The sequence below is a fragment of the Chelonoidis abingdonii genome, chromosome 6 (genome assembly GCF_003597395.2).
Source record: "Chelonoidis abingdonii isolate Lonesome George chromosome 6, CheloAbing_2.0, whole genome shotgun sequence".
Lineage (NCBI taxonomy): Eukaryota > Metazoa > Chordata > Testudines > Testudinidae > Chelonoidis > Chelonoidis abingdonii.
The window spans coordinates 90,763,892-90,787,782 of NC_133774.1; the positions used below are offsets into that span (position 1 = coordinate 90,763,892).

The following is a 23,891-nucleotide window of genomic DNA, read 5'->3' on the forward strand; positions in this document are numbered from 1 at the left end:
GGGGCACTTAACTGAGATAACTGAGAGATACTAGATTAGTATTGATGAGAAACTATGTGTGTGTGTGTCCATGTGTATGTATGCGCGCGCACACACTTATGCCTAATTTGATGAATAGCCTGAACTTTAGTCCTGTATTTTGCAAATGAATTTTTGTCCTAAGAATATAAAGTAATTTATTATAGATGTGGTTGAAAACTATGGGAAAGTTTAAAAATGAGAAGCAATTATTGAAGACTGAATCATGTATCTAGCAAGTTCTAGTTCTGGCTTGATACCATACCAAATATTGTTCTGTTTTAACCTGTTTCATTAGGTTCAACTTTTCTTCTTATTGTTTTCCAGATTTGCCAGCTACACTCTGGTCTCAGCACCTGAAATACATTACTGACATGCTTAAAGCAATAATAGAAGATAAAAGCATTAGGTAAATAAAAATAGTTAGACTATCCCTCATTATGTCTTCTTCTTCTATTACTTTGTGAAAAGTCATGTGGGTCATAATCTTGGTTGATTAATTTTTAGTTATCTTTAGATGCCATTTTCTTCTTAGTTCCCAAATACAGCCTCTGTTTAAGGATAGGAAAATAGGATATCCTAGGATATAAGGAGGCCTTCTAAACTATGAACCTGATTTTCAGAGGTCTCAGGCACCCACAGCTCAAGTCAATGAGCACTTCAGAAAATCAGACCTTATAGTTGCAACCCGTGACAGGTTCCAGTCACTGCTAAGGGCACCTCCTCCTAGTCACTCTGGGGATTAGCTCCTTCCAGATCTGAGGCCCCTTCCTGCTGCATGCTGCACACTCTGTTGCTGCTCTCTCTCTCCCTCTCTGAAACTCAGGCTGCTCCCTCTTCCTGACTTGGCCCTCCATCCAGGTCCCTGTGTGTGTTTCCTTAGGTTGGTGGCAGGTCCCAACCACTACTAATAAGGGTTCTTCCATTAGGCTTATTAGCAGCAACCAGGCTATTTACAAAGAAGTTTGCAATAGTAGCAGCAGAGGCCTGTTGCAGTGGCCCCATTGCCATCCATATCTAGATGACTGGCTCCTGACAGGAAGGTCCTGTCTAGAAGTTTTGACATGGAGCAGCAATGATGTCAATCTCCTAATGGCCCTGGGAATTGGTATAAACAAGTCTACCCTAAAACTGACACAAACCATAGAATTCATAGGAGCGACTCTAGACTCAATCAGGGCAAGAGCTGTGTGGTGTATGTGCCAAGAAGACAGTATGTACACAATAGTGATTATTCTCCCTTGATGTGGTGGAAAGACCCCAAGCGCATATGCATGGAAGTTCCCCTCTTCCCGCCCATACCTGAGAAAAAGCTATTGCAGATGCCTCCCAACTGGACTGGAGAGCCCACATGTATGACTCACAGCATAAGGCACCTGCATGCCTCGAGAGACCAGAATGCAAATAAATCTCCTGGAGCTGAGAGCTGTCTGGGAAGCCTACAAGGCGTTCATACCACTCATGATTCTGACATATCCTAGTAATGTCCAACAAGATAACAACCATGCTCTATCAGGGGTTCTCAAACTGGGGGTCACAAGGTTCTTACATGGGGGGTCGCGAGCTGTCAGCCTCCACTCCAAGCCCCGCTTTGCCTCCAGCATTTATAATGCTGTTAAATATTTAAACAAGTGGTTTTAATTTATAAGGCAGGGTCACATTCAGAGGCTTTCTATGTGAAAGAGGTCACCAGTACAAAAGTTTGAGAACCACTGCTCTATATTATCAAACAGAGAGGGCTAAATCCATCCTTCTATACATGGAGATATTTAACTTATGGAACTCATGCATCCAACACCACTGTGATCCTAACTGGCAAAGGGTTCACTGTTCTGTAACAACAACTTCTATTAAGCCTGAAAAACCTACTATACCTAATATGCTGTTTTCATGGTTTTATCCATAAATAGGATCTTGTAAGGTATCTAATGGAAACTGGTGACACATAAGCATTGTGAGACGTATGTATGGATGATATTTAAGAATTTGTATAGAAAGTTGTATGTTTCAGAATCTGTATCCCAGGCAGGGTAGACTATCAAGTTTTTCCTAGAAAAAGAAATGTTGATTTATCTGTCTACCTAGGTTCATTTGTAAATGAAGCATTGTAAGTCAATACAATGGAAACTGCCTTTACAGAGGAGAGTAATTCTGACTCTGGAAATAAAGACAATGAACTCTGGGAAATATAAGGAAAAGCAAAAGGATGTTCTGTTATCCATTTCACTGAGAAACCTGGGCAGGGAGTGTGGGGAGAATGATTCATGAGTGTTGTGGATCCTGGTTTGACTGAAAACCAGCAAGCTTTGCAGAAAAAGCTCAGCTGAGAGACTGTTTTAGACAAAGGTTTGTATCCTGTTAAAAGTAAGTCTTGGTCTAGTAGAAGCCTGTTATACTTTTGTTTTATTTGTACCCTGTTGTTGTTATTCTTGCTGACTATCTCTAAAATCTACATTTGTTAATAAACTTTTGTTATAAATAAACTGTGTTGTTATATTGGAGCTGACATTCAATTGACTCAGACAAGTTGGTGTATATGTACTATGCCCTTGGGAGTAGTGAACCTGGTAATTACTATGTGTGTCCAGCGACAGAGGCTGAAGGCTACAGGGGAGATGCTTCTGAGGAGTTCTGAGGTACACCTAGTGTTTTACCTGAAAAGCAAAGTAGCGTCTGAGTGCTGAAGGGTTGGTGGTGTCAGGGAGCTGTCACCCAGCTACCACAACAAAGACTCTCTCTCACTGAGGCAGGTGGGTAACACAGTGACTTACAGTCCTGGCATCTCAAGAAAGTGTCACAGCCACATTACTGTGTCAACAGTATCGCTCTCAGCTGTTCACAGTTCATGGGTGGACAACCTGAGCAAGTACTTTAGCACTGATCACAAGTGAGAACTGCACAATTCCTTACTAAACAGCATCTTCACCCAATGGGGAACCTCTGCTTGGAACCTTTTTGCATCCCACAAGAACATGAATAGCCAGCAAAACTGGAATGTATTTTGATTCTTTTGCAGATCTTACACTGACCTCTTTGAGAGCTGGTTTTTGTTTGTTCATTTTGGAGAATGGGCTGATATCGCTGTAGAGCAGTTGCTGAAGTCCGAAGATGAATCCTCAGATACTCTTCTGTGGCTGCTGGCATTTTACTACAATCCACACAGTGATAAAGAGCAGAGGACTCAAATTCTGGTAGGTTGTGTAGCCATGGCTGAGAGTATTTAGCCAATTGTCATGCATCCAACAAAGTGGGTATTCACCCACGAAAGCTCATGCTCCAAAATGTCTGTTAGTCTATAAGGTGCCACAGGACTCTTTGCTGCTTTTTCAGATCCAGACTAACAGGCTACCCCTCTGATACCTGAAAATTGAGGCATTTATGTGGGAAAGCGGCTGGAGTTTGCAGGGTCCTCCTGGAATTGTAAAATTCTGCAGTAGAGGGGAGCCAAGATAATTTTTGTGGCTCTTTCAGCTGTGAACATTTAGAAACTGGGTTTGTCAAATGTACTGTAGGCCAGAATGCCTTTATTTACTTTTCTTCTGAAAAATATGACTGTATCAAATCAGTTTGATTGGTACACCTATAACTCCTCCTTTTGAATCTGTGTGGCAGGATTTCAGAGCTCCTATGATGTAGAGTCCTGTAGGACAGCCATGCTTTAAAAGTGAGAGCACTAACAATAATAACAGTTCAGCATTCTTCATTCACATTCAGCAGCAGTGAATCTGATCTAACATTATCTATCTAATTTGATTTCTGTCGCACCTGTCATAGAATCTAGGCAGTGATCTGATGATGTAATTCAGTCTTTCTTATATTAACTTGTGCCATGGCTACTTAGTTTTGTTTTAAACACTAAGGGTATGTCTACACTACCTGCTGGATCGGCGGGCAGTGTTCGATCTATCAGGGATCGATGTATTGCATCACGTCTAGACGCAATACTTCGATCCCCGAACGCGTTCCCTGTTGACTCCGGAACTCCACCAGGGCGAGAAGTGGAAGCGGAGTCGACGGGAGCGGCAGCTGTCGATCCCTCGCCCTGAAGACGCGAAGTAAGTCAATCTAAGTCAGTCTAAGATACGTCGACTTCAGCTACGCTATTCTCGTAGCTGAAGTTGTATATCTTAGATCGATTCCCCCCCAGTGTAGACCAGACCTAAAGGTCCGATTCTCTATTCCACTCACCATTGGAACAGAGAGGAGAAGGACAAAGGTGGGCCTTATGCTAGCTTTGCACTTTCCTATTCTGGAGCCAGCATGGGACCTATTGGATGCCCTGAGTAAGTTAAAGCAGCCTAAGAACTGCACTAATTTACCCTTAGCTACCTGTGACTGTAGGGACTATTGCAGCAGGCAGGAATAGTTGGAGTACAGCTGCATTCTGACCACATACCCTATCCTTACATATGGACGGTGGAGGCATGTATAGTACACAGCTGTTATCCCAGTTCTACCCAACCCAGGGAATCCTCCTTTGCCACAGATATTCCCTAGTGTTTAAATTTTGCATCATATGGGACCTTTGCCAGACCCATGTGAAGAGGAAGTAGCACAATGGACAATCAGGTCTTGAGCAGATAGTCTTTTCTTGGTGTTAGTTAAAACCTCAAGTTATCACACAGAATTAAAGTTCTTTGTGTTTCTGAAAAGGATCTTGGACATTTTGTTTGGATATCAGAAGACACTATTTAACTAATAACTCTGGTTATTATACTTGTGTTTATTTTACTTTTAACTAATATAAGAAGGTGTGCTCAAGTGTCGTAGTTAGGATAATTGATACTTCCATTATAAATGTTTGTTTTTAAAGACTTATACTTCAGCATAAAAAAATCCCTTATAAATGGGAGGAAGGTGCTAACTTCTTTAAAAATCAAACTTGGCACACTTCTGTAGATAATGGCATCTCTGTAAATCACAGTGAAAGCAATACTGAATTAGGATGCAAGTCCTTTGGATATAGATATTGCATATGATCTCAGTGGAAGACCTTGTCTCTTTGCAAAGTTTTCCATGTATTTCCCTTAAGAATACCAGTCTGATAATAGAAAAAAATCACTTTCTGTTTGAGACAAATTGGTTTAACTCATTTGTTGGTTTTGTTTTGTGGCAGGGAGTAGTGGGGAAAGGACAGCACTCCATATGCATGGAGGGATCCCCGTGTCTATTGTTTCCCTCCCCTTTTCTTAGTGCTTCATACTGTTATTCCTGTTTCATTAAAGTCCTGATCACTCCCCAAAAGTGCATTTTAGAGTTGTAGTTTCTTCACCACCTTGTTCCTAACTTGCCACTGCTCAGTCAAAATATCAGCCTCCTCACCCCCACCCCCGGCCCTGCATCCCTCTTGTCTCTAGTCCTAGCACAGGGGAATGAGAACATAGAGAGAGAAGAATGTGAAGACTGATAGGTATGGGAGCCTGTAGTCATTTCAGCAGAGAGGAGGAGAAGAGGACTTTGTAGCACCTGGTAGGAGAGACTGAAACACTGCAACCAGACATATATTAACATATGCAGCACTAGACGGAAGCTGAAAGCATAACATCTGCTTTGGATATCATGGAGTAGTGAGGCACGATTTAAAATCCAAAATATTTTTAGCATTAAAGAGGTCTAGATATACTGAATGGTGGAATCAGTGCAGGTGTAGTGAAATGGGAAGGAGTAAGATTCAGGTGCGCTTGTTTGGAGGCAATCCAATCTCAATGGAACAATAACATTTCATTATGTCTCATAAACTTTTATTGTGATCTCATTAGTGCCATGTACCATCCCTAGTGCAACCTGGAACAGACTTTAATGAGAAATTATCTTTCCAGTAAAGCAAACTCTTTCAGGCTAGTATATATAGAAATGTTAATGTGAAGAAATCAGTAAGTGCAAGGAAACAAATAGCTAAAACTAAAATGAACTCTCAAACACTGGTGGGGCTGGTGTCCTACTCCTCTTAGTCCTAGGTGATATGTTTTGCTTTCGTCCTTATGTTTCCTGTCTTTTATGTAATGAACAATATAATTACAATGAAATATGTTTTTTAATAGCTGCTTATGATGAGCTAACAACTTCTAGTATGCGGACACCAAAATCTTCATTCTCTGTTTTGATGGTATGTTTATATTGGCTGCTCCAAGAGGCAGAGGAAATAAACATGTTGCAAGTAATAGAGGGAGAAGCCAAAATCTGTCATTCTTATCAGAATGTTTTATCAGTTGAGGTCAGATTACATGGGGGTTTAATTGATTTGTAGCTGCAATATTGAAGTGAGCCTTCAAGGAGCCTTCTCTTCTTTTTCCCACAATGTAAAAATCTGACTACATTCTACTGAGGGATTTTCTCCATTTCCTTTCATTACAAAAAAAGGTCAAAACTTGGCTCGATGCCTTGGCTGCTTAGTTTGCAAGACCAAAGAAAGTAAAGAATTTTCCATTTTGTCCATTTGTTTGCGTGAACCAGCGTAAGTAAAATGTGCACTGTCCTTCCTTCCCTGTTCTCTCCAGTGCCTCTGAAACTCAAGCTCTTGACGTATTTTTGGGTTTTCTCCCAAGGATTCTCATATCTATTAGTGAACAAATCTCATAAAAAAACCCCATCATAAACACAACTTTTACTCTTCTCTGATCCTTTATCTTTTGAAATTGTTCCCTACAGGTAGAAGCTCGAGCAGTGTATGATCGTCTGATGATGCTCTTCAGTTGTACAACCCTCTCCATCACAGATCTGCAGGCTGCAGCTAGCACTAAAACAGATAAAAGGCAACCTTGCACCAAACACCTTGTCAGGCATCTTCTGATTAGTTTTCTGCTCTTTTCTTCTGGTGGACACAAGATTGCCCAAGAGTTTATTTCTCATGTAAGTGTTTCTATGTTTTTCAACAAGGTTTTTTTGGTGGTATTCACATGTTGTTGAAAATTTCTCCTTCTTACGAAAAAGCTGATCACAGAGAATTAAAGAAAATTATGCTAACCTAATTAAGAATTAGAGCCAAAATATTCTCCTCCTTGATGATGCTTCCACAGGGTCCCATTGGAGAAGCTATGGAGCCCCAGAAATATTTTGAGTAGTAGTTGACAGTACAGGAGTGTATGTAGTTCCCTCACACCTTACATTCTATAGATTTAGACCATGTCTACACTATCACTTACGTCGGCAAAACTTATGTTGCTCTGGGGTGTGAAAAAACACACCCGAGTGACATAATTTTCGCTAGCATAAGTGGTAGTGTGCATAGCACTATGTTGGCAGGAGAGCTTCTCCCACCAACATAGCTGCCATCACTCGTTGTGGGTGGTTTTATTATGTCAACAGGAGAGCTCTCACCTTTCAGCATAGAGCAGCTACATGAAAGATCTTACAGTGGCGCAGCTGCATCAGCTCAGTTGTGCTACTGTAACTCTAATGCAGGCATAGCCTAAGTGTTTATACACTTTGCCCTCCTAGACATCAGTCACTTCCAATGATAGATAATGTGGAAAAAGCTGAAGTACTCAATGGTTTTTTTGCCTCGGTCTTCACAGACAAGGTCAGCTCCCAAACTGCTGCACTGGGTAACACAGTATGGGGAGGAGGTGAGCAGCCCTCCGTGGTGAAAGAACAGGTTAAGGACTATTTAGAAAAGCTGGACAAGCACAAGTCCATGGATCCAGATCTAATGCATCCAAGGGTCCTGAGGAAGTTGGCTGATGTGATTGCAGAACCATTGGCCATTATCTTTGAAAGATTGTGGCGATCAGGGCAGGTCCTGGACAATTGGAAAAAGGCAAATATAGTGCCCATATTAAAGGGAAGAAAGAACCTGGAGAACTACAGACTGGTCAGCTCACTTCAGTTCCCAGCAAAATCATGGAGCAGGTCCTCAACAAATCCATTTTGAAGCACTTGGAGGAGAGGCAGCTGATTAGGAACAGTCAACATGGATTCACCAAGGGCAAGTCATGCCTGACCAACCTGATTGCCGTCTATGATGAGATAATTGGCTCTGTGGATATGGGGAAAGCGGTGGATGTTGTTGTCAGATGCTACCGGTGTGGTGCTCTGCTCTGTTCAATGTTGATATCACTCAGCTGCGTGCGTGTGTTGTCTCTGTGTGCTGTCCCAGCTCTTCAAAGATAGCTGATACAGCAGACCCCGAGAGAATCCCCAATGACCAGAGAGTCTAGTAAGGTATGAAGGCACTTTGGCCAGGTTTATTGTCAAACGAAGCACAATGATAGTTCCCTCTAGATTTTACTCTACAGGACATACTACGAGTATGTGCCCCTGGCAATGGACTCAGCTCAGTCAGTGGCGGAACTTTCCACTGTCCCCTAGGCTGGACAAAGACACCGCCCCAGTGGTGCATTCTTATACACAGGTACGAAACAAGTTACAATCACTCCTGACGTATTGAGGTCGAACCCTCTACGTAGCAAGGTACAACCCCTCTACATAGAGTGGCGCTCTCACCTTTTACATGTTGGTTCGAACAGAACAACTCTTATCCATATATTTCCCTTGGCCTGTCATTGGGATGGGTCAGCCTGTTCCTGTTATCTGTGTGAGTGCTACAGTATGCGAATGTTCTGATATTCTGTGTTTCCAGTACCTTAGATATGTCTATTTTGCAGCACAGCCCTTTCTGCCACGCTTCTGTGAGCAGGGCCTGCCTCTAGCTCACAGCTTAAACTTTGTTATGTTTTAGCAAAGTCTTGACCATTACTTTAGCTCAGGCTCAGGCCTTGTACCGGGCCTTTGATACCAAGGTTTATATCAGGGCCTCTTCTTACTACAGATGTGATATATCTTGACTTTTAGCAAAGCTTTTGCGGTTTCCAGCATATTCTTGGCAGCAAGTTAAAGTGTATGGATGATGGGAATGGGACTATAAGGTGGATAGAAAGCTGTTCAGATTGTTGCGTCTGAACAGTAGCAATCAATGGCTCGATGTCTACTTGGCAGCAGATATCAAGCAGACTGCCCCACGGGTTGGTCTGGGGCCGGTTTTTGTTCAACATCCTTATTAATATTATCTGGATGATGGGATGAATTGCACCTCAGCAAGTTTCGCAGATGACACTAAGATGGGGAGAGGTAGATACGATGGAGGGTAGCAATAGGGTCCAGAGTGACCTAGACACATTAGAGGATTGGGCCAAAGAAATCTGATGAGTTTCAACAAGGACAACTGCAGAGTCCTGCACTTAGGAAGGAGAAATCCATACACGCTGGACGACTGGCTAAGCAGCAGTCTGCAGAAAAGGACCTGGGGATTACAGTGGATGAGATACTGGATATGAGTCAGCAGGGTGCCTTGTTGCTAAGAAGGCCAATGGCATATTGGCTGTATTAGTGGGAGCATTGCCAGCAGGTCAAGGAAGTTGAATATTCCCCTCTATTCGGTACTGGTTAGGCCACATCTGAGTATGTGTCCAGTTTGGTCCCCCAGTACAGAAGGAATGTGGACAATTGGCGAGAGTCCAGCGAGGACAACAAAAATGATCAGGGACTGGAGCACGTGACTTACAAGGTGAGGCTGCGGGAACTGGGTGATTTAGTCTGCAGCAGAGAAGAGTAGGGGGATTTGATAGCAGCCTTCAACTACTGAAGGGGGTTCAAAGAGAATGGAGCGAGGCAGTTCTCGAGTGGTGGCAGATACAGAACAAGGAGCAATGTGGTGTCAAGTTGCAGTGGGGAGTCTAGGTTGGTGTCAAGGTATTTTTCCCCCAGTTTTGACTTAGTGTCCAAAAGTGGGGCCTGCTGTACCCTTTAAGCTTAATTCCTAGCTAGATCTGATAGCGCGCCACAGCCAGAATATAGAGTGTTTGACACACTTTCTTTTCCCAAACTTTCCTGGGAGACACCAGAACCAAACCTTGGTCTTAAAACAAGGAGAAATAAACCATCCCTCCTTTACACCTTCCAGACTTCCCCTCCTGGGTACCCTGAGAGACTACACTGATCAAACTCCTTGGATCTTAAAACAGAGGAGAACAACCTTCACCCCTCTTCTTTCCCCCACCAATCCCTGTGGTTCAGCCCACCAATCCCTTGGGTCTTAAACAAGGGGGGAAAAATCATTCAGGTTCTTAAAAAGAAAGCTTTTAATTAAAGAAAGAAAAAAGTCAATAATTATCTCTGTAAACTCAGGATGGAAAATGTTTACAGGGTATTCAGCTCATATAGACTAGAGGGACTTCCTCCCCCTTACTCTGAGATTAAAAGTTACAGCAAACAGAGGTAAAACTCCTTCCAGCAAAATACACATTCACAAGTTAAGAAAACAAACATAAGACTAATCCGCCTTTTCTAGCTAGTACTTACTATTTTGAGCATGAGAGACTGTTTCAGAAAGATTGGAGAAAGACCTGGTTGCACGTCTGGCCCCTCTTAGCCCCAAGAGCGAGCAACGAACAAAACAAACAGCACAAACAAAGACTTCCCTCCACAGAGATTTGAAAGTATCTTGTCCCCCCTTTGGTCCTCTGATCAGGTGTCAGCCGGGTTCACTGAGCTTCTTAACCCTTTACAGGTAAAAGAGACATTAACCCTTAACCATCTGTTTATGACAGTTGGATATTAGGAAACACTATTTCACTAGGAGGGTGGTGAAACACTGAAATGGTTTACCTGGGGAGGTGGTGGAATCTCCATCCTTAGAGATTTTTAAGACCCGGCTTGACGAAGCCCTGGCTAGGATGATTTAGTTGGTGTTGGTCCTGCTTTGAGCAGGGGGTTGGACTAGATGACCTCCTGAGGTCTCTTCCCACCCTAATATTCTATGATTCCCACTCTGTTTAGCAGCTGGAGTGGTTATGGAACCATCCACTGCCCATTTTCCTGTAAAATAGGTAGCATTAATTAGTGTTAGCACTGAATAGGTGGAGGGAATTGGGGTTTTAGGGAGACTGGAGAGGAGGATGTTTTAGTAGCTGAGATAAGATATAATGAAAGAGTTAGCTATGGGGATGGAAAGAATAGAATGTGTGCTGAAGATGTTGAGGAGGGAAAAGTGACAGAATCTGACTGTGACCTGCATGTGAGGGGCAGAAGACAGGGAGGAATCAAAAATATTCCTTCAATTGCAGGCATGAGTGATGGGGTGGGGTAATAGAGGTGTCAATAGCCATAGAGAATGGGGGAAGAAGAGAAGATAATATGGCTAAGACTAACTCCTTTGGTGAAATCCTGGCTCCACTGAAGTGAATTGGAGCTTTACTCATTGAATAATTGCCCATGTGGGTGCCAGTTCTGGTTTACATGTGTCCCAGTGCATGTGAGATCAAATTCTTTTGGCCAGCCGTGTACCTTGAGTCTGTGTCCTGGATGCCCTTCAGCTCCCCAATCCCCTCCACAGGCATAAAGGGCAGAGTGGGCCCAACTCTCCTTCAGTTTCTCTTAACGACCTGTGGCTGCGCGATGGAATATTTGGCAGTGTATCTTGCCCACTGTGTGATTTAAATCCCTTCATATAAACAGTCAGTATATTTGTCTAGGGTAGGATAGGAAGAGGCAATGCAGAGCCATGATACCAAGCTGAGACAACTCCTAAACAAATGCCAGAAGTGGAATATTAAGCTGAATGCAGGCAAGCTGAAGCTGAGGAGAACAGAGGTCCCCTACATCAGACATCTGTTGACTTTTGAGGAAATCTGGCCAGACCCTGGAGAACTGTGAGCCATTGAGGAAATGCCAAGACCAACGGATTTGAAGGGAATCTAGCAATTCATAGGAATGGCCAACTGTCTTTACGGATTCTGCACACACCTATCAGAAGCCTGTGAGAGCCTTTGAGACAGTTAAAACCCAGTGATGCAGCATGAGGATAATTAGAGACCCAAGAAACTTATTTTTAAAAATGTAAAGAAATTATAAGTGGTGCATCAGTCCTATACTGTGGAGAATCTAGAGCTACAGTATGATGCCTCAGAAGGAGGTCTAGGAGCAACACTAATGCAACACCCATAGCTTTTGCTACTTAGAGCCCTGGCAGACACAAAAAGGGGATATGTTCAGATAAAAAAGGAACTACACGCTGTGCTCTATGGAATGGAATGATTCTTTCAGGTTACTTTTTGGCACAAGGTAGACATGCAGTCTGATTATCAGTTATTAGAAAGCATCATGAAGAAGCCACAGCTGAGTGCACCGAAGCAGCTACAGTGCATGTTACAGGATGTCCAGCTCTATGACATGAAGTCTGCCCAGGAAAGTCACTACTGGTGGCAGGTACACTGAGCAGTGGGCATACCTTCCAGAGTACAACACACAGAGAGTGTATCAGCATGCCGCAGTACCTTCCCATCTCTGATGGGAGGTTCCAGGCAATCCAACAAAGCACCGACCAGTATGGGGTGCCACAGGCAGTAACACAGTTCATAGTTCAGGGATGGCTAGATTGAAGAGAACAAGTGCCATAGGAGATGACCCCCCTATTGCTATGTGAGGGATGAGTTGTGTATGCAAGATGAGGCCAAGACCAAGACAAGGACTTAGAAAGAGCCTTAGATACCAGATGGCCTAATGTAGAAGAAACAGGGTTTATGACCAACACAGAGGACCAATAGGACACCACCCAACAGAAAGGAGACAGAAATAGGGTGTGGAACCAAGTCCCCTACCAATGGGATAGTAGTTAGAAAACCAGCACACTTGAAGGAATATTATGTCTAAAACGCTGCAACAGACTGGTAAAGACCATCTTCCTAGGGTGGGCTATGTGTTAGCAAGTCAGCAAATGCATGCACAAATGATATAACAACAACAAATGTTTAAAAGGAAAAATGTAGCAACCTACCTAGAACTGAGAGGGAGGAGCACAGGTTGCAGGTGGGAAGAATTTGGATGACACACCAGAAAGCCAATCTGTGTGCCTATGGCTGGAATGCTAGCTGGAGTTGCAGAACCTCTGTAAATAGTTCTGTTGATAAAGACCCAGTTTCATTTTAGAAACTTGGAGTCCTCTTATGAAACAAAGACCTTTCAGGAACACACTAAAGGCGAGGCTATCACTTTTCAAAGACTATAGTATTTAACTAGATAAGTCCTGCTACAAGTTAGCCAGGTTAGCTCCACCTGTGCGCATTACAGGTCACTCCAGCTGGGCTCAGGCAGCCTCTTACTTCCTTAAGAGGCATCCTTGTTACATCCCTTTTGTAAAAGGAAATCATGCCTCACCAGTATATTAGAATTCTTTGAGGGAGTCTGCAAAAGTGATCCAGTTGATACAGTGTACTTGGACTTTCAGAAAGCCTTTGACTAGGTCCCACACCAAAGGTTCTTAAACAAAGTAAACAGTTATGGAATAAGAGGGAAGGGTCCACTCATGGCTCAGTAAGTGGTTAGAAGGTAGGAAACAAAGCCTAAGAATAAATGGGCAGTTTTCACAGCAGAGAGAGATAAATATTAGGGTCCCCCAAAGGCCTATATTGGGACTTGTGTTCTTCATCATATTCATAAATGACCTGGAAAAGGGAGTGAACAGTGAGGTGCCAAAATTTCCGTATGATCAAAATTATTCAATATAGTTAAGTCCAAAACTATCTGTGAAGAGTTATAAAGGGATCTCATAAAACTGGATAAGTGGGCAACAAAATGGCAGATGAAATTCAATGTGGATAAATACAAAGTAATGCACATTGGAAAACACAATCTCAACTATACGTACAAAATGATGGGGGTCTAAATAAGCTGTTGTCACTCAAGAAGGAGATTTTGGAGTCATCGTGGATAGTTCTTTGAAAAATATCTACTCAATTTTCAGTGGCAGTCAAAAAACTAACAGAATGTTAGGAGCCGTTAGGAAAAAGACAGCTAATAAGACAGCAAATATTGTAATTCCACTATATAAATCCACAGTACACCCAGACCTTGAATACTGCATGTAGTTCTGGTTGCCCCATCTCAAAAAAGATATATTAAAATAGGCAAAAGTACAGAGAAAGCCAACAAAAATGATTAGGGGTCTGGAACAGCTTCCATATGAGGAGAGATTATAAAGACTAGACTGTTCATCTTAGAAAAGAGATGACTAAGTAGGGATATGCTAGAGATCTATAAAATCATGTCTGATGTGGCGAAAGTGAATAAGGAAGTGTTAAGGAAGTTCACATGACACAAGAACCAGAGGTCACCCAATAAAATTAATAGACAGCAGGTTTAAAACAAACATAAGTACTTCTTCACACAACACACAGTCAACCCGTGGAACTGATTGTGGAACTTATGTTGTGAAGGTCTAAAGTATAACTGTGTTCGAAAAAGAATTAGATAAATTCAAGGAGGATAGGTCCATCAATGGCAATTAGAAAAGATGGTTAGGGACACAACCTCATGTTCTGAGTGTCCCTAACCCTCTGACTGCCAGAAGCTGGGACTACATGGCAGAAGACTGATTACTTGAAAATTGCATGTTCTGTTCATTCTCTCTGAAATATCTGGCACTCTGAGCTAGATGCACCATTGATCTGACCCAGTAATGACCCTTCTTATGTTCTTAGAAATTTGCAGGACACTAAGTGGTGATCTGTCCACATGTTCTTCCAAAACTATTTCTTAGCTGAGACTTGCATGTTGGATGCTTGCTTTGGTAGAGCTCTCCTGCAATTCTCGTTAAAACAGGACTCCTACCATCCACCTTCAAGACAGGGGGTACTAGTCACAATAGTGGGATCCATGTAGACAAATAATTGAAGAAGAAAGAACAGTTACTTATTCCAATTCAAAATGGTGCTACAGTGGCTGTCTTACCTTATAGAGGTAAGACAGCCACTGTAGCATAATTGTGAATTGGAATATTTCACTTTTGGGCATTCATTTTTTTGACAAAAATATCAATATGTTCTGCAGAAAACAAGTTCCTTATTTTAAATTAACTGTGGTTCACTGAGATGTATTGTCCACATGACTCCCACAACCCACTCTCCTTCCCCGTTTGCATCGAGTCCTATAGCTCTGGAATTCTCTATTGGCAAAGGAACTGAGAGACAATTGGACCCACTCTGGCCTTTATGTCCTTGGATGGAGAAGGTATATGAGAATATCCAGGGCATGAGCATGGCCTCAGTGGATACCGTGGTCAGAATAATCTGATAGTTGCGCACATGGGGAATGTGTGCCCCAGCACTAGGATCCATTCTGAGAACTGCATTTATATAATCCTACACTTGCAGAAGAATGGACAAGATGATCTCATTCAATAAATCCTTCCCATTGTTAACTAATCTCTTTCTAAGTTTGTGTGGAACACAGCTATAATATTCCATATTTAAATACTCCAACTCTTAAGTCCTGTAATTAACTAATACTCATTTCAGCAAGGAGTGCTGGACACAGTTCTCTGTGGAGCCCAGGGGTGGCTAAAAGTTTGCTAGATAGTAATATATGGTTATCTTTGTACTGGGGACTGAATACACCTTAACGGTATCTTGCATCGATGTTAACCCAGCAACAAGGGACTTATTTTGATTCTCATATTGTACAGCCGATAGACTACCAAGAAAACCCAATATTCTTTAATTTTTTTATTCTGTTACGTATTGTTGTTTGCTGGGAACTGTTAAATAATTGTCATGTTCCACCCCAGAAGTGACTGCATTTCATTGATGGATGAACCAATTTGCCGACATATTATATACTGTGAAGTGCTTTGGGATCCCTTTAAAATTAATTTGCTACATAAATGTTAGATTATTATCATATTGTTATTTAGCTACTACATATGTTACATATATTTATAGGTCATGTTTTACAATAAGCAGCCAAACCTGCTGATGAAAAAGGGCCAGAACTTCACATCATTGTTTTGCTTTAGCACTTTGTCTGGAAATTCTTCCTCTTGGTGTCAAAGTACTGTACTCCTTTTATCTTTTATATCTTTTGTAAATCATTTTGCAGTGAGTGGAACTGAAACATTATTGTTGGTTATTCCTTCTAGCTGTTATTAGTTGGAATAAACAAATATAACGTTGCTTTCTTTAAGGACTGCTAGGATATGTTAGAAAACCTAGGTGTTTTATACAAAATGCCTGTTGATTATTCATTAATATAAAATCTTGTATGTTACAGTTGTTTGGAAGCATACATAACTTTTCATTTGGGTCTATTTATTTTCCAAGTCTTATGTGCTGTCTGCCCTTTATAGATCAGTGAAACCCTTTAACAGTTAGGCTGCAGCACCTTATTCTGCTATAACAACCCTTTTTTGAAAGATGGAAAACAAGATCCTTGGTCCTGTTAAATTTAGTAGCACAATGAGAATTTAAAATTGCTTTAAGGCAACAGCTTGGAATTCCCCTAGTACAAGGGAGTCCTGAGCTAGTGTAGGGGAGGCTGTGCCAGCCCTTCCTACATTCCCCCCCCTCCTGGCAAAGGGGGCTTTCCAGGGTGGGCTGAGGACATATGAGAGGCAGGAGTTGGAACCAGAGTGGGATGCAGAGTACGGAGTAGTCCTCAAGGATCAGCAGGCTGGAGAGCTGGAATAAAACTCCTCTCTGGTGCACTAAGTGCTCTTTTGTTACATTTTGAGATCTAGTCCTGAGATTTTTCTTTTTCTTTTTCTTTCTTTCTTTCTTTCTTTCGTTCTTTCTGGAATTTAGTTGCTTTTCAGATGATATCTACAACTAAAGGACGGGGGGGCGGTGGCTAGAAGACAACATGTAGCATGTAGTACAATATTGCACTTGGAGTAATGTATCTAAATTAGATTATTTCCTCTCTTCCTCCATTCTGTTTTTCCTTCAGGTGATACTGGCAAGCAATACAACTAATGAAGTTTTTGGCCTTCTTATACGTACTGCCTACAGGTTTAACCAACTTGGAATAAAAAACGAAAGGATTGTGAAGCTTGTGAATGAACTTCTTCAAGAATTAAGGTTTATGGATTAATTTTGTATTGTTGTCCAGATCAACCCAGTGACTAGACCAGCTGATCAGATCTTTTCTATAGTAAAGTGTGAAAGGGAACTCAGGTTTTTTTTATTTACATTCCCCCTTCCCCATGTATGAAAATAGAAAATGTTTGGAAATGTCATTCTGTTAGAGTATAGCAGTAATCTTTTACATTGGTTGAAAATGTTGTTTGTAATGTTTTATTTTACAAGGGACGTGTGTCATCTAAATGCTGTTTATTCACAGCCTCATTGTTGCCAACATTATGTCCTAGTTGTGGTCTAGATTTTCTGTAAATTCTTAGTCCAGGAAGTGCAGCTGTTAGAGGTGGAACCAAAAGCTATAATAATAGGAAGAGGCCTTTCCTTCTGTAAAATAATTACTGATAAATGAAAACTACTGTTTGAATGTTACAAGGGAGAGATAAAGTTCAGAAAAATTATGTTATTTACTAGTCGATTATTTCCAGCTTTTGGGGAGTAATTTAACAGATCACAGGCCCTGGTTCTCATGGGGGATTTCAATTATCCTGATATCTGCTGGGAGAGAAATACAGCAGTGCACAGGCAATCCAGGAAGTTTTTGGAGATCGCTGAGGACAACTTCCTGGTACAAATGCTGGGGGAACCAACGAGGGGCCTTGCGCCTCTCGACCTCCTGCTCACAAACAGAGGAAGAGTGATCAAGGAAGTTTAGGTTGAATGTGTGTGGCAAACCTGGGCAGCAGTTGAATCTGACATGGTAGAGTTTCTAACTCTGGGGATCCAAACGAGAGAGAGATGACTATCTGAACGCAAGAAGGCCCAGAACGTGCTCAGATAAACGTGGATTTCACGTGCAAAAACGACGGTATTTCAGCTCCCTTTAAGAGAAATGATGAGCAGGATTCCCTGGGAAGCTGAACTGAAGGGATGGGTGTCACGAGAGCTTGGCAGTTTTTAAAGAAACCATTGCTAAGAGACAGGAAAATACCCATACCGATGTGCAGAAAGAACAGCAAGCGTTAGAAAAAGTGCCCCAGCATGGCTTTAGCAGGGAACTCAGTGGTGAGCTGAAGCAAAGAAGGAAGCTTACAAAAAATGGAAGCTTGGACAGTATGGACTGGGGAGCATATAAGATTATTGCTCGGGCCTGCAGGGAATTGAGAATTCAGAAGGCCAAAGGGCAATTTGGGTTGAAATCAGCAAGGGATGTGAAGGATAATAGTGAAGGGTTTTACAAGTATGTAAGCAAACAAGAAGAAGGACTTAGGGATGGTGTAGGTCCCTTACTCAATGAGGCCAGGTATCCTAGTGGTGGGATATGACAAACAGGCCTGAATGTACTCAATTCCTTCTGCACTTTCAGTCTTTTTACGGTTCAGGATTCAACTCCCAGACTACTACACTGGGGAACACAGAGAGGATGAGGAGGAGAGCAGGCCCACTGTGATAGAGGTCGGTCAGGTTAGGACTACTTAAAGACGTTAGATGCTGCACAAGCTTCTTATGGGACCGAACGAACTGCATCGGAGGGTGCTGAGGGAGTTTAGCTGATGTGATTGCCAGGCCGTTGCCATTATCTTGAAAATTCTGGCGACAGGAGAGGTCCCAGAGAACTTGGAAGAAAGCAAAATATAGTACCCTATCTTTAAGAAAAGGGAAAAAGGAGGATCCAAGGGGAACTTACAGGACCAATCAGTCTCACCTCAGTCCCTTGATGGAAAAATCATGGAGGCAGGTGCTGAAGGAATTCCATCCTGAAACACTTAAAGGAATAACCAAGGTGATCGAAGCAGTTCAGCATTGATTCACAAGGGTAAATTCCTGCCTGACCAACCTGATTGCTTTCTATGATGAGATGACTGGATTGTGGATGGGGGCAAAGCTGTTGATGTTGTATACCTTGACTTTAGTAAGGCTTTTGACACGGTTTCCCCACAGCATTGTCATCAGCAAACTAAGGAGTTGGGTTGGAGGAATTGGACTGTGAAGTGTGATAGAAGCTGTTGAATCAACGGGCTTCAGCGGGTAGGTATCAATGGCACACTCTCTAGTTTGGCAACCAGAACAAGTTGGTGTGGCCCCAGGGGTTCTGTCTTAGGGCCCATTCTATTCAATGTCTTCATTTTTTATGATCTTGATGATGGGCATAGCTTGCACATTAAGTAAAATTTGCAGATGGTACCAAGTTGCGGCAGTGGTGACACGCTGGAGGGCAGGGATAGGATTCAGGAGACTTAGACAAATGTGGAGAAGTGGGCCAACAAGAAACCTCATGAAGTTCTCAACAAGGACAAGTGCAAAGGTCCTGCACTTAGGACAGAAAACCCCATGCACTGCTACAGGACATGGCCGGGACTGTTTTGCAATAAGCAGTGCTGAAGAAAGTATCGGGGTTACGGTAGATGGAAAGTTGAACATGAGCCTACAGTGTGCTCTTGTAGCCAAAACAAGGGCCTATAGCCATACTGCTGTATTATTAGGAGTGTTGCCAGCAGATCGAGAGGATGTGATTTTCCCTCTATTCGGCACTGGTGAGGGCCGCATCTGGAATATTGTGTCCGTTTTTTGGAGCGCCAACACTACAAAAAGACGTGTTGGAACAATTGGAGAGAGTTCCAGCGATGAGAGGCAACAAAAAAATGATTTTAGAGGACATAGAGCACATGACTTTATGAAGAGAGATGAAGGAAACTAGGCCTGTATTTAGCCTGCAGAAGAGAAGACTAAGGGGGAATTTGATAGCAACCTTCAACTACTTGAAGGGGTGCTCCAAGTAGCGAGGGAGCTAGGCTGTTTCTTCAGTGGGGTGACGGAGGACAGAACAAGGAGCAATGGTTTGAATTAAGTGCAGTGCGGAAGTCGAGGCTGGATATAGAAAACTTTTCTGACTAGGAGAAGTGGTGAAGTATTGGAAATGGGTTACCTAGGAGGTGGTGTTAGAATCTCCATTCTTTAGAGCTATTTAAGGTCCGGCTAGACCGCACCCTGGCTGGGATTATTTAGGGAAAGTGGTCCTGCCTTTAGCAGGGGGTTGGACTAGATGACCTCATGAGGTCCCTTCCAACCTTTTGATTCTATGATTCTATGATCCTGAAATTCTGCTTCGGTGAGTCTAAGCCTGATCACAGACAAGTGATCCTTAATGGTTCCTTCTGAATATGTGCTTCTATAAAATACAGTTTCATGAAATTGAAAGACCAATCAACTCCTTAAGTACTTATAAGTGATTTTAAAAAATGAAACTCATCTCAGATTTACTATATGGCATTCCACAGAAAGTGTGTTCTTCCAAGGTAATGTTCTCTGTAGTTTGTACCACAGGACTTTTAGCAATGTGAAGAATATCACAGAGAGGATTTGGTGCAGATTGTAAATGGATCTCGCTTTAATGCTGGAGAGTCTATATATCAGGAAGAAGTTCTTTACCCCATATTAGTTAAAGGAGGACAAGCACAAGATAGGGTTATGGGAAGTTGTTTCAAATTTAAAGGGAAAATTTTCAGAGGACCACATAATGGGTGCACCAGCAAATCCCTACATTTCTGTATACAGACAGGTACACAATGACAGGTACACAGGTTCAATCTGGATTATATATATAAACCTTAAAAACAAATCTAAAAGAGGTGTGTTACTTCACTTTCTAGATTCAGAATTACTTGGTCCATACTAAGAGTATTATATTCATCGGTTTTCTACGGTTGCTGGAGGTGAATTGCTAGCAGGTGAAACATCACGTTTCACAGTTCTGTCACTGCAATATATAAAAATCTAAAATAATTCCACACTGCTTTTTAAAGGGACCTATAATATCCTGTCAAATAATAGTAGGTTGACTCAGGTAGGTAGGTAATCCGCAGTAAAGGCTCAGGGAAAGAATAGAAAGCAGTGAGAAATCATTCCCATTCTCAAATATGGGTTTCTTAAAAAGGGTTATATGGTTAAATATTACAAAAAAAGGTTTACTGTTTTTTAAGATGCTTTTAACCCTCGTATTGGACTGAGTACCACCCAGCTATTTCCATATTGGGGTCTTGGAGACTCTTACTACTTCAAAATTGGAAAAAAACACATGAATCCTTTAAATCTGGCTTTATTGTAACCAGTGAACTATAAAACAATGAACAAGTTAAAACTTTTCTAGATTCAGAAGTACATTGCCCTGAATTGTGTTGAGGGTCTAACTGACCTCATGTTTCGACAATGAAAATAGTTAGAGACAGAAACAATATAAAAGGCACAAAAGGAGCACACAGGTGGGAAATGTCCTACTACTTTGAATGAATGGAGCAAGTAGGTGACATAGTTCAGAACATGCAAAGTTTTTAGACGTAGCACATTTTTGATGTATTTTTCCAGAACAGATGTAACATCTTCCGCATTTCTCAGGCTTTGGATCAGTACCCAGCACACTAGACACTGCTTCCCTAGCACTATGAGGCAAGACTGCACCAGTAGTTTCACTATTTCTGTACGCAGGTCCCTGAGAAACATCCGTCTCTTACGCAAAGATTTATTATACCATTTGTGGTTCAACAAAATCCGAACAATATATGCATTCAGACCTGCAATGTGCATGTTCAATACCAGTCTTTGTCCCAGTAACAGCGAGTCTTTGCCATAGCTACAGCATCTGTCAAGTGTGGGCTGCCAGAAAATGTATCTGACAATTGTGGCTTCCCCAGAAACTCTTCCTAACAAGAGTAAGCATCCCAGAAAATCAGTTTGACAGTGTTATCTTAAAAAAACCCTGACTTTGCTGGACAATTGTGATGATACATAAGGCAAATGTTATCTGGGGTCTCACAGACCCCCAAGACTATGTTGGTGCATTTTATCTGAAAAGCAAAAACTGCTGAAACTATAATGCTACGAATAAGGCTGCATGTCTGTCACGGAGATCATGGTTTCCATGACTTTCTGTGACCTCTGTGGTGACTTCTGCAGTAGCCGGTGCTGGCTCAGGGGCTGCCCGAACTGGGCAGTAGCAGCAGTTTGGGTGTGTGGGAGGGGGCTCAGAGCTGGAGCAGGGGTTGGGGTGCCTTTACCGAGGTGGGGGAGTGTTTCCCTGCCTCCCTCCCCCCAGCACCAGTAGTGCCCCCGGCCGGCCTCCCCAGAGCTCTTGCAGTCTCTCGGCCCAGGTTTTAGTTAGGGGTGTATAGTAACAGTCATGGACAGGTCATGGGCTGTTAATTTTTGTTTACTGTCCATGACCTGTCCATGACTTTTAAAAAAAAATACCGTGACTAAACCATAGCCTTAGTTACGAACAATGCTGAAAGAGCCATATAATCATATCATAACTGCTTCCTCAGAATAAAAACAGTCCACCTGCATAATAGATTTGGGGTCTAACTGGCCCCAATAATTTTTGAGTAACCTATTTTGCTACACTAAAACCACAAGAGGTATGCAGACAAAATCAGAGATAACAGGTTGTTATCATCATAGACTGAGAATACTTAAAGAAAGAAGAGGCAGTGGTTTGCCTATCATGTTTTGTTTAATTTTTTTGAATGTGTTTGGGGTACAGGAGACCCCCAAAGACCTGGCAAATGTAGTACTTTCATATTTCCCATTGACTTACATTGAGGGGTCTAACTGATCCCATTACCTTTTTAGTGACTTTTTTTTGCTACACAAAAACCATAACAGGAAGGATGATAAAACCTGTGCAGAAAGATTTTCCTCATCCTACTTTGAGAATACTTAATGTATGAAGCAGCACAGGTTTGCACGAAAACCTGTTATTTATAGTGTAGTGCACGCTGGGGTCAGATAGACCTGGAAAACATTAAGAGAGGGGAAAAAAACCCTGAGTGCCATCTGTGACTTAAAAGGAGACCTCTGCACTTGCATTCCTTGTGCTTTAGTCAGCATGGCTGTTAGGGTATTTTTACTGCTCATTCACACTGTTTGCTTATGTAGCTGTTACAGGGTATGTCTACACTGCAGACTTGCCACATGTTCTCCCACGTGTTGTTGCCCAATCTACCCACCAATCCCCATGCACTTGAAACCCTTAAAAAATAGGTTTAAATGTGCATCGAGCCCATGCTAGTATACTCAGCTGGTGGTATCAAACAATGCTAGAGTGCATCTCAAAGTGCAACATGATCTGCCCACTTTCCATTGTGGAGTCCTTCTCTGAATCACTGATTTCCAAGATGGTTTCCAATCCAGTAGGTATAGCTTGCATTCTTTGTTCCCAGGTTTATTACCTTGCATTTGGCTCTATTAAAACATATTTTGTTGGACTGTAACCATTTAACCAGATAACTCAGGTCACACTGTAACAGTAACTTGTTATCCCACCAATCATCTGCAAACTTTAGCAGCAAAAATTTTATATCATGTCTAGATCACTGATAAAAAGATTAATAGCTTTGGACCAAAAACCAATCCCTAAGCAATTCCACTAGAAATGGCCCCACTCATGACTGTGAGCAACTAATTTTGAGACCTATCAGTGAGCTACTTTTTATTCCATCTAACGTGTGTCCTGTTAGTTCTATACCTAGTTTGTTATATAAGGAGTTGTTCTGACCTTATTAGCTGGGCAGACAGGAGAGCATTTGAGTTATGGTTCCCAGAACATATAAAGCATCTCTTTTCAAGACAAATTAGGGAAACCACCATATAGGAATGAATGTGTGTCCATTAGAGCTTAAAGCTGCATAGTATGAGTGTGCAGTGAATCGACGTTGCATCAGGACAGATGTTTTATTTAGCTGTAAGCCAAAATAATTTTGCAGAATTTTACAAGTTTAGGATGAAATTCTCAGCAGAAGTGACCAGGCAACTTTACCACAAAAGCTGTGAAAATCAGCCCAATTTTTACGCTATTTCACAAGCATATTTTCAAACGAGCAGGCAAAGTGCTGATGACCTATGGATCACTAAATAGTGCTACATAAGGAACCAAGCATTTATTGATTCATGTAGCTCAAATAAAGTGCAGCAAGATGAGAAACCCTAACTCTTAGCCCTCTTCTGCTCCCCAGGTTTGTAAAAGGCTGTGAGCACTGC

At 42.0% G+C, this 23,891-nt stretch overlaps 1 protein-coding gene across 1 annotated transcript in view; it reads left to right on the forward strand.

The window, feature by feature from the left end:
* Positions 1 to 17,317, forward strand: part of FANCC (FA complementation group C) — a 181,869-nt gene extending 164,552 nt beyond the window's left edge. Inside the window, exons 13-16 of the mRNA XM_032774098.2 lie at positions 346 to 427; positions 3,035 to 3,209; positions 6,667 to 6,867; positions 16,732 to 17,317. Coding sequence (XP_032629989.1) covers positions 346 to 427; positions 3,035 to 3,209; positions 6,667 to 6,867; positions 16,732 to 16,875 — 602 coding nt within the window. The 3' untranslated portion in view covers positions 16,876 to 17,317. The remainder of the gene's footprint in view (positions 1 to 345; positions 428 to 3,034; positions 3,210 to 6,666; positions 6,868 to 16,731) is intronic.
* The last annotated feature ends 6,574 nt before the right edge of the window (positions 17,318 to 23,891 follow it).